General features: G+C 51.8%; 1 protein-coding gene across 1 annotated transcript; it reads left to right on the forward strand.

The window, feature by feature from the left end:
* The first annotated feature begins 360 nt into the window (after positions 1-360).
* Positions 361-13,261, forward strand: LOC102682261 (tetratricopeptide repeat protein 16). Its single transcript, XM_069183397.1, has 13 exons — positions 361-785; positions 1,429-1,607; positions 2,328-2,418; positions 2,910-3,053; positions 3,951-4,051; positions 5,181-5,310; positions 5,397-5,611; positions 6,297-6,529; positions 7,931-8,072; positions 8,526-8,691; positions 10,355-10,473; positions 11,102-11,234; positions 12,532-13,261. Exons 1-13 carry the CDS (start codon positions 732-734, stop codon positions 12,700-12,702), a joined length of 1,878 nt encoding a protein of 625 aa, XP_069039498.1. The 5' UTR covers positions 361-731; the 3' UTR covers positions 12,703-13,261.
* The last annotated feature ends 1,122 nt before the right edge of the window (positions 13,262-14,383 follow it).

Below are 14,383 nucleotides of genomic sequence, written 5' to 3' on the forward strand. Positions count from 1 at the left end.
GTTATTGTTATTGTATTTCTGGCTATTGTCTTGTCTGCTGTTCTATTTATATACTGCACCTGAGAGACTAATGAGAACCACTTTTCACTCTACTATGCACCCGTATAAGAATAATGACAAATAAAGTTGAATTGAATTACTGGTTCCTTTGTAGCCTACGCATGCTGACGCAGCTACCCACCTGAACTACTCATTATTATTATTATTATTATTATTAATAATACGAATAATAATAATAATAATAATAATAATAATAATAATACGCGTATACAGAGCAATGCTTCACAGGCCTGCACTACGGGGTCGTGAACGCTAGAGGCAGTGCGGACACACAGTAAAGTCCGCTCTTGGACCCGGTCTCCTTGGTGACAGGAAAGTTTGCCCGTGGGCTGAGGCTCAAGCGATGACCCCCCATCTCCTTTCGTGCTTGTAGTTTTGCGTGGAGGGCTAAAGATGAAGGGGATCCTGCCGAGCTGAATCTGAATTTCGCGTTTTCTACATCGTTATCACCGTCATAGGCTGCAGGTGCCAAACGGACGTATTACCGGAGTCGACGCGTCATTTGTGTCTGACTCGCCTGCAGTCGGTCTGACGATGGTGCAGATTTTTTTTTTGTTCAAGAATCTCTAAATATCTGAGCGTTGGCTAACACGTGTAATTGGGCGAACGAAAATAATTCAGCCGTTTTAATTAACGAAGGAAATCATTCTCAGGACCGAGCTTGCGGGACGATGGATCTCAAAGCTAGAGAAGGGACGACCGAGACCTCCGATACAATTCAAGAGGTAAACCGCCCAGTACCGATGAAGCAGGGAAAGTAAAACTTGTTCCTGAAGAAGGAAATCGGAAAAGTTAGAAGCGGTTTGCGCTTGTTTTCCGAGACGCGCAAGCTTGGCGATCTGTAAAAATAAAAGTAGACTACTCTTAACGGGCGCTGGTAGGGAACAAAATGACTAAGCACAGGCAAAAAAAACAAAAAAAACAAATTAAGACACCAATTCCGATTGAGTCGAAAAGGTAAAAACCAACAACAACGGGGACATCTGATCTGGGCGACACGTAAGCACCTACTATCTTAAAGTGCAGATGATTTTTATTACGGGGCTAACAAAGTATTCCGAGTGTTAAAAGTAGTTGAAAAACGTTTTCAATGCATTAAACGTCCTTCATTGCATTATGATGGAGCGTACTGGTGCAGTCTGGCTGCCGGCGCATCATCCAGGTGGGGCTGCACACTGGTGGTGGTGGAGGGGATCCCCATTACCTGTAAAGCGCTATATAAGTGTAAGCAATTATTCTTAAGCCTATCGCGATTCGGTGGTCAGCCCGAGGAATTTGTGGTGTAATTACTTGTAATGCGAGCTACAAAGAGCAGTGATCCCCTGACGTCAGGGGTTTGCGGGTGTCTGTCCGCCCGCCCGCCCGCAGGAAGTTCGCGCAGGCAGCCTGTTCCCCACCGCCGTCACGGAGGAGAAGCTGCGAGAGGCCCGGGTGAGGTCTCTGAGGTGGATCTTCACCTCCAGCCGGCTGTTCGACCCGCCGGAGAGCAGGCGAGAGCGCCCGGAGCTGCACGGAGACTCCATCATCCGGCGGAGAGCCGCGGAGCAGTGAGTCCAGCTCCCCTAATGCCCCAGTATAGTGACGGGGACACAATACTGTAAAAAGGCGCTGTCATTCAGATAAAAGAAAACCGAGGTCCGGGACTCTCTGTGGTCATTAAAATCCCAGGGCGTTTCTCGAAAAGTGTAGGGGTCTTACTCTGGTGTCCTGGCCAAATTTCCCATTGATCTTTATCAATCATGGCCTGCTAATAATCCTCATCTCCTCCCCACTGAGAGCTGGTGTGTGGGGAGCGGATTGGCGCATCACCCAGGTGGGGGGCTGCACATTGGTGGCGGTAGTGGGATCCCCATTACCTGTAAAGCGCTTTGAGTGGAGTGTCCAGAAAAGCCACTCACTATATAAGAAGGATTATGATCATTATTATATTGTAAGTGGAGAATAAAGAGACATGTGCTTAAAACTGAGAACATGATGTGATTCTGTACACAAAGGCTTGTGATAGTCTGGAACAAACACCCCCAACGGTTACCCTTTGTTTGTAGCAGTGTTGATCCTGAGTCCCATGAACAGTGGGGGAGCCTGGCATTTGCTCACTAAAAGTGAGCTCACTATGCTCCTTTTCCACAGGAAAACAGGAGAGCGCAGAGTGAATCAATTCAAGGAGGACCCAATATCAAGTAGGACAGATTGAAGAGAAAGCACTTAGATCTTCAAGGAATGTCAATGTGTTGTAAAGCTGTTAACCTCAGTGTCTTGTGCCACAGCTACGACAGGGGGTTGGAGGCCATGTCCGGAGCCCAGTGGGCTCAGGCTGTGACCTGCTTCTCGAAAGCCATCAGCCTGCAGCCGGAGCAGGTAAACGGACAGAAGTGTGGCGGACGCAGACAGTGGGGTTTGTGGTTTTCTTGTGGATGGGCTTGTTTTCTGAGTTACAGTTCTGTCCGTTTCTGAATTGGGGGGGGGGACGTCTTCTCCCAATGCGCAAGTGTCACTTATGTGTCCGATTTTGATTGTGATAGGTTGTTAAACGACAGGTCCACTAAACCCTAAAAATAACAGTCAGAAAAGCTGGCTCCTGAGTGTGGGATCAAGATTGCATTTACTTTGCCTTGTGTCTGCGCAGACTTGTGAAGCAGAAATGCATTGAGCCCTCCTTCAACTGATTGAACATATTGAGGGTTCACTCGTGGACCTGGTGCCTAGTCGGAGATGCTTTTATCGAAGGCAACCTCCCGCTATTACTTGGGCGTTTCCAGGTGGCGCAGAGCAGTCGGGTGGGGTGTATGGAGTGTGTGAGTCGCAGGCGGGTTATCCCCCTCCTTGACTGTGCTGTTGCCCCGCCGCAGGCCCGGCTGTTCGTGTGCAGAGCGGAGTCCTACCTGCAGCTGTGCGACTTCCAGTCTGCCGCCCTCAACTACCGCAGGGCCTGGTCCTTGCAGCCAGAGTCTGAGGCCTTTCGCTGCCGCCTGGGCTTCATCTTCTACCTGCAGGTGAGGCAGGGCGCTGTGCACCTGGGGGAGGGGGACTTAAGAACAGTTACAAATGAGAGGAGGCCAGTTGCCCCATCTAGATTCATTTGGCAGGTAGTAGTTGGGTGGAGGAGTGGAATCCTACTCCGTTGGGCCCCTGAGCAAGGCCCTTAACCCCAGCTGCTCCAGGGGTGCCGTATAAATGGCTGACCCTGCGCTCTGACCCCCAGCTTCTCTCCCTGTCTGTGTGTCTCATGGAGAGCAAGCTGGGGTCTGCGAAAAAAGACAAATTCCTAATGCAAGAAATTATATATGGCTTCTTATCTCTCTCCAAGGATCTTGTTTAACCATTTGTTGAAGGAAGCCAGGGTTTCGGTGCGGAAACCCAGCCATCCTTATCGGAATCGTTCTCACGTTTAAACGCGCTTCCACGAAGTTCGCGCCCGATGCCCCCTGGGTTGCGCCCCACTGTTCGTTTCGAAGAAATCGGCCGGGCCGACGGGATTTTAAACACTCGGATCGGGCGGACCCCCAGGTCTTCTCCGCTCAGGACCGAAGAGGTTCAGTTCCTCCAGCCGGTCAAACTGGGGCTGCAGCCGGAGCCTCGCAGCCCAGGGAAATGTCCGGCGCGGCGGCAGGCGTGATGGAGTTCGTGTCGCCCGGAACTGCTGATCTCTTTCGCTGCGGCTTTTGCAGACATCCAACTGCAAGACCACAAAGCATTGAGCTCGCGCTTCTTTTGCTAGTCTTTTGCATCTACAATTCCAGGATAAATCAGGATCTTGCCGGAAAAATGGCCGAAATGGCTCTGCAAATACAAAGCTTAATTTTGATTGGGCAAGGCGGAGAACTTCAGCAGTTGCCCCACTCCGCGCCACTTTTCATTTTCTGATGTGTCTGCTATCGCTGTCCTCACAGGGCCAGTGTTTGTTTGACCAGGGATTGTACCTGGACGCCCTGGAGTCTTTCGCCAAGGCTTCTGAGCTGATACCGGACAACAGGTCTTATCACATGAGGAGGTCAGTATGCCTTACAGGACAGGCTTAGGAATCCAGAGACTGAACTGATGCAAGGATCGGGTAAGGAGGTGGGCACAACTTCTAGTGTTCATGTGGAAAAAAACACCAAAACATCTATTTATTCACTGATTTTGATTTCTAAGTCGAAAGGTATACATTTGTTCCCTGCCCTCCTCTTTTTAGATGGTATCGGCTGTAATTTGGACGCGGTATTGCGTAAAAGTGCAGAAAGGCTTTAATGAACAGATGAATTCAATTCAATTCAACTTTATTGTCATTCAACTTACACAGGTGCATGGTATAATGAAAAGTGTTTCTCACTAGTCACTCAGGTGCAGTATATAAATAGGACAGAAGATAACACAACAGACAGTTCCACAATAGCAATAACAGTAACGTGTGATAACATAACATAAATAACATGTAATCAAGTAATCAAAACTGTGCAAAATTCCGCAACAGAGAAAATATAACAGGACAAAAACAGTGCAAGGTAATTCTTGGAACAGTGCAAAAATAGTATGGTTAAAAATAGTATGGTTAATTAATAAATATTCAATATTATTATGCCTGTTACAGTTTTACTGGGCTATCGAGGGGACAGTACAATTTCGGCTTACGTGTGTGTAGTGGTGTAGGAGTACAGTCGTTGTGGGTACAGGAAGACATTAGGAGAGATCATAATATGGTGGGAGGGAGTGGGGGCGTCACCAACCTGACAGCTCTGGGGAAGAAGCTATTTTGGAGTCTAGCTGTGTGCGACTGGAGTGACCGGAACCTTCTGCCAGATGGTAGGGGAACAAACAAGTTATGACTGGGGTGAGTGGGGTCAGACATAATTTTGGTGGCTTTTTTGAAGCCAACGAGTTTGGTTGTATCTGCCTCTGAAGGAAGATGGGAACCTGCAAAGCACTCTGGGATGTGGCGGTCAGGCAGGATGCCTCGGGAAATACAATTCTGTTGTTGTTGTTTTTTTCAATGGGGAAAAACAACCCCGAAAACGTCAGGACACCTCTGGGGGGTCACATTAAGATGTCTCTTACCCCGATACCCGGTCCAGGCCTGGTGGCCCTCTGGGTTTTGATCCTGCGGCCCATGGCATGCTCGCGGCGCGTTCCTTGTCTTGCAGTCTGGCCTGCCTGGCGGCTCTGGGCCAGCACGGAGACTGCCTGCGACTGGCGAGCAGCTGGCTGGAGACGGATGCCAGCAACCCCGACCTCTTCGTCCTGAGGGCCAGACTGCACAGGCACTTCAGCCAGGTCGGCGACCCCCCCACCCCCCCCCGCCTTACGGCAGTGGCCTCCACAGTCATTCCGAGGCGCTGAGCTCTGCCTCTTTCTCCCAGGCGACCCTGTGCTACCGCGACGTCAAGGCCGCCCTGGCGGTGGCGCCGGAGTTCCAGGAGGCCCGGCGCCTGCTGTCGGAGCTGCGGGGGGTGGCGGAGGGGGCTCGGGAGCGTGCCGTGTCCCGGGCAGTGGGGGGGCAGCTCCGGGAGGCCCTGCAGAAGATCAACACAGCCGTGGAGCACGACCCAGAGCAGAGCCACTACTACCTCTTCAGGTAGGAGAGCCCCACCCGTTTCCTTCCACTGCCCATATGATAATAATAATAATTCTAATAATAATTCCTTACACTTATGATATAAAGCGCTCAAAGTGCTTTACAGGTAATGGGAAATCCCACTTGCGCCACCAATGAGTAACCCCCCCACCCCCCACCCCTACCTGGATGATGCGACGGCAGCCAGTACACTCCCCACACACCAGCTCTCAGTGGGGAGCAGAGTGATGGAGCCAGTTCAGAGATGGGGATTATTAGGAGGCCATGACTGGGGAAAGACCAGGGGGGAAATTGGGCCAGGACGCCACCCCTACTCATTTCGAGAAACACCCTGGGATTTTTAATGACCACAGAGAGTCAGGACCTCGGTTTTACGTCTCCTTCGAAGGACGGCGCCTTTTTTACAGTATAGTGTCCCCGTCACCATACTGGGAGTCACACAGACCGCAGGGTGAGCGCCCCCTACTGGCCCCACTCACACCTCTTCCAGCAGCAACCTCAGTTTTTTCCAGGAGCTCTGCCATCCAGGTACTGGCCAGGCTCACACCTGCTGAGCTCCAGCGGGGCTGCCGCAGGGTGATCTGGCTGGCGTGATAAAGCGACTCACTGCTGCCCCGGTGTCTGCGCGTCAGGAAGGGCTGCAGTCTCTCCCGGGTTCTGTAGGCCGCTGTGGTGTTTGTGCCAGGGCGACGCTGCACCGGAGACGACGGGACTTCAACGCCGCCATCGACGACCTGATCGAGGTGCTGGGGCGCGGCGGGGGGGAGCAGGCCGAGGCCCGCAGGCAGCTGGCGCTGACCTACAACGACTTCGCCGTCCACTGCTTCTCCCGGCGCTTCTACCAGGAGGCCGAGCTGCTGCTGAGCAAGGCCATCGAGGAGGAGAAACGGGAGAAGGGCCTGTACATCAACCGAGGGGGTAAGGGAGGAAGGAAGCCGGCGGAGGAGTAGAGGAGCTCGTTGCCGGACCAAATTCCCCTGACTGCGATCCCTAAACGACACACTGAAATATTTATACGTGATATTAATATATTTGAAGGGAAACTGCAGTCCCAAATTCCCAAATTCTCCGACGGGTTATTAAATCTCTGTAACAAAATAAATTCATTGCCGGTATGGAGAGAATCGACACATTTCGAATCGCGCGCTCACACACTCGTGAACGTTGTGTTGTAGTGACAATGCGATGTGGCCCTTCCGGCTCGCTAGTCCCTGTGATGTACGAGCAAATAAGTACAGGTTGTGCAGCAGACATTTCCCTGCAGAACTGTCCCAACCTGATCTGCATGCAGAGTTGATGAGTACGTTCCATTTATCGACAAAACTGCCTTGAAGTCTAGAGCAATTTTTGCATTGGATTATGGATTATGTATTCACTAGCCTGTGCAATAGGGCAGCGACACATCACCGGCCGTGTTGCCTCGTTCTGAATCGCACAATATGGCGCTGCACACACCTGGAAATTGAGTCTGTTTTGTGATGTAAATTGCAGGTTTTATGAGTTACTGTGTCCCTTTGACTTGACTGTGGTTTGAAAGGCCCTCAGCAATGCCGATTCTGTCTGAGCCCCGAAATATAAAAAGAGCGCTGCTAAACTAGAATGATAATTGTATGCGAGGGGTCTGCTTGGGGGCGATTTCAAGAGCGTGAGATCGATCTGCAGCCATATCACCCTGCAACTCACAACTGGCAGCCCCACTGAAGCTAAGCAGGTGTGAGCCTGGTCAGGACCTGGATGGGAGACCTCCTGGGAAAAACTAAGGTTGCTGCTGGAAGAGGTGTTAGTGGGGCCAGCAGGGGGCGCTCACCCTGCGGTCCATGTGGGTCCTAATGCCCCAGTATAGTGACGGGGACACGATACTGTAAAACAGGCGCCGTCCTTCGGATGAGACGTAAAACCGAGGTCCTGACTCTCTGTGGTCATTAAAAATCCCAGGGTGTTTCTCGAAAAGAGTAGGGGTGTAACCCCGGCGTCCTGGCCAAATTTCCCCATTGGCCCTTACCAATCATGGCCTCCTAATAATCCCCCTCTATGAATTGGCTACATTACTATGCTCTCCTCCCCACTGATAGCTGATGTGTGGTGAGCGTTCTGGCGCACTATGGCTGCCGTCGCATCATCCAGGTGGGGCTGCGCACTGGTGGTGGTAGTGGGATTCCCCATTACCTGTAAAGCGCTTTGAGTGGAGTGTCCAGAAAAGCGCTAAATAAGTGTAAGCAATTATTATTATTATTATCAATTTAAAGGATTACGCGCAGGGTTCGGCTGGGGCTGTTTTAGGGACGGTGGCCCTCAGTGTGATGTCCCCTCTCCCGGCAGACTGCTTCTTCAAGCAGGGGGAGTGGACGTTTGCCTTGGCGGACTACCAGCAGGCTGAGGAGATGGACCCAGAGGACCGGGCTGTGTGGAACCGCCTGGCCCTGGTGCACAACTCGCTGGGACTGCTGGAGTACCAGGACAGGCAAGCCGACCCCCCCCCTTCAGACAGTGGGGATAAGACAGAGGCAGATCTCTTGCTTCCAGAGATGGGGTTTTCTGTCCTGATCCTGAAGAGCTCCGGGCCAGCAGTCTGTTTGGGCAACCATCAGTTTCTGAGCTCTGGCACGGTCACTTGTACAGGTCATGTGTTATAGTAAAGGATTTAGAGATCATTTGGAACACAATCAGAGGACCCTTCTGCCATCAAGGATCTGTTAAGAGTTCCTTTAAATATCTGCTTCCTGGAATGATAACTCACAAGTATCCATAATCTTTAAAAGCAGTTGGTGGATGGTTTATCTCTTGGGCTAACGTGATTGCAGTTATCCAGGAGCTGGGTCCAGTTCTACATCATGTAGGACATAGCCCCCTCTGCTGGAAGATGCTGTCACTGCAGTTTCTCAGATTTTCTCTGGTCTCTGTGGTTTTTTTCCAGAAAGGACCAGCCAGTGGCGGACAGATTTTCGCTCGCTATCCGGTACAACCCCGGAGTGTCCCAGTACTTCGAGAACCGAGGGAAGGCTCGTCTGAGGCTGGGGGACGAGGAAGGGGCGAAAGAGGACGCCATCACCTCCCTCCTGCTGGACCCCAGCAACGACCAGGCAAGCCTGCGGAGCCCCAGCTTAAAACCCAGCACTCGTGAAATCTTAGGATGGGATGCTCTGCTCAGACTTCTCTTTTCTTTGTGGAAGGGGGAAATCAACTTTAGGAATATTCCAGAAAGAATAGGTGCAGCTCTTCTGTACACAGAGAGTTGTGGGAGTATGGAGCTACCTCCCTAGTCTGGTGGCTGAAGCTGGATCCCTTATGAAAAAGACAGATGGACAGTAACTCCCAGATCCCAATGGGAAATTTGGCCAGGACGCCGGGGTTACACCCCCTACTCTTTTCGAGAAACGCCCTGGGATTTTTAATGACCACAGAGAGTCAGGACCTCGGTTTTACGTCTCATGAACATAGGGAGAACATACAAACTCCACACAGGCAGCACCCCATGTCCGGGACTGAGTCAAGTGTCCCAGTGCTAAAGAGACCGCAATGCAGGGAAATTAAAGTATGACTCAATTTATGATTTGTCTCACCCAGCATGTAAGCATGCCCAGCTGTAGGGCACTAATCTGAAACCAGGCATGTGCTTGTAAAACAGTCCCCCATTAATTGCAGGCAGCTTTAGAGCTGTTCTAGAAAGAGCTCAATATACACTTAGTAAGATGGACGTGAACAGGGGTTCTTGGGGGTCTCCTGCGTCATCCAGCAGATGCTCTTGAGAACATCAAAATAATATTGGAAAAATTGGGCACTTCATCAGGACTTTGTGGCATCTCTCTCGAATAAACGCTGTCCGCTGACTTGTTAGGTAATCTTCATATTTGAGCCACAGCAGCTCATTGTGGCTGCGCTCATCCTGTGTTCTGTAGGAATAAGTGAACTAGAGAGTGCGTGCCTCCCTCTATCTGGTCTCCACTTATACAGCTGGGTGGACAGGAGATACTGGGGTAAAGCTCTCACTCCAGGTACAATAGCTGTGTCTGCAGTGAAGACTTGAACCCACAACCTGTCAGCCATGGGTCGAGAGACTGACCCATTCTGCTATGCTGCCCTCGTTCATTAACTCTTTTACAGCCAGCAGCCAAATCACCCTGCATTTCACAGCTGGCAGCCCCACTGGAGCTCAGCAGGTGTGAGCCTGGCCAGTACCTGGATGAGAGACCTCCTGGGAAAAACTAAGGCTGCTGCTGGAGAAAGTGTTAGTGGGGCCAGTAGGGGGCGCTCACGTCTATGTGGATTCTAATGCCCCAGTGCAGTGAGAGGGACACTATCTTGTAAAAAGGCGCCGTCCTTTGGATGAGACGTCAAACCAAGGTCCTGACTCTCTGTGCTCATTAAAAAATCGCAGGGCGTTTCTCGAAACGAGTGGGAGTGTTAACTTCGGTGTCCTGGCCAGATTTCCCCCCTGGCCTTTACCAGTCATGGCCTCCCAATTCTCCCCATCTCTGAACTGGCTCCATCTCTCTGCTCTCCTCCCCGCTGAGAGCTGGTGTGTGGGGAGCGGACTGGAGCATCATCCATGTGGGGCTGCACACTGGTGGCGGTAGTGGGATTCCCCATGACCTGTAAAGCACTTTGAGTGGAGTGTCCAGAAAAGCGCTATAGAAGTGTAAGCAATTATTATTAAAAGTAATAACCAGGGCTTCAGTTCCGAGGAGCGGGTGGCGTGGGTGAGGAGTGTGTTTCCGTTGGTTCACGAAAGCTTGTGTTGCCCAGGTCTTGGCCCTGCTCTCGAGTCTCTTCCCCTGTTGCCCCATCCCTGACATCCTGTCCAGCGAGTCTGCGGGAATCGCCAGGGCCCGGCTGGAGAGCAGCAGACAGGCCTCTCTGCCTCGGTAAGTGGCTCCGTGGGGCGCACCTGCGTGCCGTTCGAATCCCGAACGGAGATCTCCACTTGCCTCCTGCCCCAGAGCTCCTCGCGCTGGTCGGTGTGCAGCCAGGACCATCACGGTGCTCTCCGGAAGACTAGCTCGGACAGAGCTCGGACCCTGCGGGGAGTAAGCCTTTCTCCATCTCCGGGTGACCTGGGGGAGGACAGGAGCAAGTCCATGGATTCTATGGGGGGGGCTGTGCACACACAGTCCGAACTTGATCGCTCTTTCCACTACGGGGCGGTGTGGTGGCTCTGTGGCTCAGGATCTGCGCCTGTGGCTGGGAGGTTGCCGGTTCGAATCCCGCGGCCGGCAGAGGAATCCTACTCCGTTGGGCCCCTGAGCCAGGCCCTTCACCCCAACTGCTCCAGGGGCGCCGTATAAATGGCCAACCCTGCGCTCTGACCCCCAGCTTCTCTCCCTGCCCGTGTGTCTCATGGAGAGCAAGCTGGGGTCTGCGAAAAGACAAATTCCTCATGCAAGAAATTGAACTTGTAAACTTGTGTATGGCCGAGCAAGTGATCTTAATCTTAATGCGCCGTGCTGGTCTAAAGAACGAACGGTCCTCTGGCTTCTCTCGCTTTCCCCACAGCCTGGAAAGGAACCCGCCGAAGTCTTCTCCGGAGGCCGAGCCGGGGGAGGAGTCTGAGGACAGCGGGAGCGCGGTCCGGCCCTGTGTGGCGCAGAAGGACCTGTACCAGGAAATTGTCGCCAGCACTAGAAAGGTGCGTGAACCAGGAGGAGGGGGGGAGTGTCAGGACAAGCAGTGCCCTGATACTCTGGGGCAGCTTGTTTAAACTTTGAGACGCACCTGGAACAGGGTGGCAGGAGGTGCCACGTCGACATTGCTGCCTCACAAAGCTGGTGCCCAGGGTTCAATTCCGGACCTGGGGTGCTGTCTGGGGGGAGTTGCATGTTCTCCCCATTTTCGCGTGGGTTTCCTCCCCCCCTAGTCTACAGCCACGCTTGCCTTCGGGGAAAACGGGCCTTGGTTTGAGAGTGTTTGTGTCTGCGGCTGTACCCTGCGGTGGTGTGCCTCACCCCATGTGGAGCCACTAAATTGGATCAGGCAGTTGGGAAACGGATGGACAAGAAAGGTGCTGAAGTGCAGACTGTTGGGAAAGGACACGTTGGTGCGGACAGCGTGTCGATTTCTCCATGTCAGTGTCGACATGTTTACAGCATGATCATAACTTTAGGGCAGCAGGTCTTCTTCGGGGGGGGAAAGATTGTGTCCGCTGGTTTTTGTTCCAACTTCAGGACAGGCTAATTTTGTTTCCGTTTTCTATTTGAGGTGTTTTATTTTAAAGTGCTCTTGAAAAGCTCAGGGAGATTTGTAATGGGTATGAACCCCGGGCTAATTAGAGCCGATGGTTCAGGACTGTCCTTCTCCAGGAACGAGAGCTCCGCTGTAAGCACGCGCAATTAAGCAGAACGGAAAAGTCAGACTCCCCGTGGGGGGCCTCTGTTGCAGAGTCATCCCTCCGGGGGTCTAGCCTGTGACTAGCGATTAGTCACAAATACGGGAGCAGATCCTTAAGCTCCACGTTGAGACGAGACTGCCCAAAGGGCGGCGTGCTGACGGGGCTGGAAATAATGCACTTTTACACCGAGGATTTTGGAAACCAAGGACAGAGTGCAGAAACAAAAAGTCTAAACCAGCAGGCAGATCAGTTTGAGGCTGAGAAAGGGCCCAGCTGGAGCACGAAGCAGCAGACCCCCAACTTAGGACCGAGAGCCCCTGTATTCATGGATACCTGCTGTGGGCTCAATTTCAAGCATACCTGGCGAAAAGGGAGATCTCTCTGCAGCAAGCTGTTCCTCTTTTCTGGAAAGCTTGAGGTCTTGATTGGAAGTTGTCCTCCCCCAAAATGGTCAGGTGTCCACACACCTGAAGTGAAGACCAGGTACTTCTTGGGTCAGGCTGGGAAGTTCAGCCACGGCGAGGTGGGTTGAGCTCGCAGACAGGCCTGGGTTACTGAGAGCTCTCCTGTTTGTCTCCCTGTGTGGCGGTCTCTGCAGGCGAACGCCGCGGTGAAGGGGGCACTGCGCCACCGGGCCACCCTCCGACACGCGGGGCCCCGCTTGTCCCCCCCGGCCCCGGCACAGCCCGAGAAGCCCCCGGCTGGCGAGGAGGGGCGGCCCTACCGCTGGAGGAAGTTCAGCGAAGGCGTGGGCCCCACGTTCTGCTAGGGGCCCCAGGAAAGCGGCACCATCCCACCCCCACCCCCGCAGACTTGCCAATAAAAGACAGCTTTGCTTCCCGGCCCCAGGTGGTTATTTTTGAACCCAAGATGCCACAAGGCAATGAGCTGCTCGCCATCGTGATTGCATGGGATCACGGACTCCCAGACGGCCTGTTGCGTTAGTGCTGGATTTACAGCCGGTGTTTTCTCAGCGCTGAAAACAGACAAGTGCTGCCTTTTCCTTGGTTGTGTGTTCACTGCATGCTCCCCGGGAACTGCTCTGTATTAATAATTGCTTACACTTATATAGCGCTTTTCTGGACACCCCACTCAAAGCGCTTTACAGGTCATGGGGATCCCACTACCACCACCAGTGTGCAGCCCCACCTGGATGATGCGCCAGTCCGCTCCCCACACACCAACTCTCAGGGGGGAGGAGAGCAGAGTGATGAAGCCAGTTTTGAGTGGGGTGTCCAGGAAAGCGCTATATAAGTGTAAGCAACTATTAGTATTTCTTATATGAATAGGTGGGCTTGTAAACAATTGTGTCTTAGAGCAAAATAAAGGTGATGTTTAATCGAAGTTCTTTATGTTAAATCATAAATATAAATTAGATGTCGTAAAGGAGAAGAGATTCCATATTTGTCAAAATCACACATTGCAGTGACCTGCACCATTTCAGAAAAAAAGTATTAGTTCTTACACAAAATGTACAAATCTTATTGAAGGGAAAATGTTTTGGAACTTGGACAGCTTTGGATATCACATAATTATATATATTTATATGCACACACAGCTGCTCCACAGTAGAAGATTACTGTATATTGCAGAGTTATTATGAAGGCAGGCAAAGTAGCCAACTGTTCAAACTCGGAACAGGGAGTGACCCAAGGCAGGCTGCACGTGTGTCAAAAATCTCTTAAAAAAATAAGTTTAGTTATTCCTAAGGACCACAAGAGGAAGTTGCGTGTTTAACGTTGCCTGTTCAAATGGGGGGAGGGGGAGGACAAAACAAATTGAGCGCAGAGCTACGACACAGCGTTTTTGATACATTAGTCCCAAGGCACAAATACCCTTGCCATAAAAACATCTCCTGCTACCTGCCTCAGTACCGTCACCTTACAGGTGCTACAGAGAACATCAGCACACGCTTTTCTGCTGCTTGGTTTTTTTCCCCAGGTCCCCGAAACACACCATGAGCAAGCAAGGGGCTGTGCTGATCAGTCTGTGAACTCGAGGCAGACCTGTCCCTTTCATTCGTTGTCAAGTGTCGAATTCAAGCCGTGAGGAAAACAAGACGGGCTTGCTAGCTCTGAAGGACAAAATAAAAAACGGGGGTTCTTTTAAATATCAAGAACCCTGAAACGCATGCAGTTCAAGCCATGAGAAAGGTAGGAATGCTTAAAAAGAAAGGTTCTTCCAGGCAGATGGTTTGAAGTCATTTGATTTCTTGAAATTGCCTCATTCAGGAAGTTGTTTTCGATACGGCCTGCTATGCCACCTTCAGACAACTTCGGGTTTCAGGGCCGGGCCAGAGAAAGGACACACACATACAGTTTGTGCAAGAGCTGACTGCACATTCCTGGTATTGGCTCTGGCTTGGCTTTGCAACCTGGAACCTCTGTACTGCTTAACCTGCCTCATTCCTTGTCATCCTGCTCCACACAAAGGGAACCACAGGTTCAGAC

This window comes from Lepisosteus oculatus, chromosome 24 (genome assembly GCF_040954835.1).
Source record: "Lepisosteus oculatus isolate fLepOcu1 chromosome 24, fLepOcu1.hap2, whole genome shotgun sequence".
Lineage (NCBI taxonomy): Eukaryota > Metazoa > Chordata > Actinopteri > Semionotiformes > Lepisosteidae > Lepisosteus > Lepisosteus oculatus.

What these genes read in the sequence shown, in the direction of transcription:
- LOC102682261 (XM_069183397.1), top strand. Translation starts at nt 732, where the DNA reads ATGGATCTCAAAGCTAGAGAAGGGACGACCGAGACCTCCGATACAATT. An exon ending in CCTGTACATCAACCGAGGGG is followed by an intron (nt 6,530 to 7,930) that starts GTAAGGGAGGAA and finishes CTCTCCCGGCAG; the next exon opens with ACTGCTTCTTCAAGCAGGGG. An exon ending in CTGCTGGAGTACCAGGACAG is followed by an intron (nt 8,073 to 8,525) that starts GCAAGCCGACCC and finishes GTTTTTTTCCAG; the next exon opens with AAAGGACCAGCCAGTGGCGG.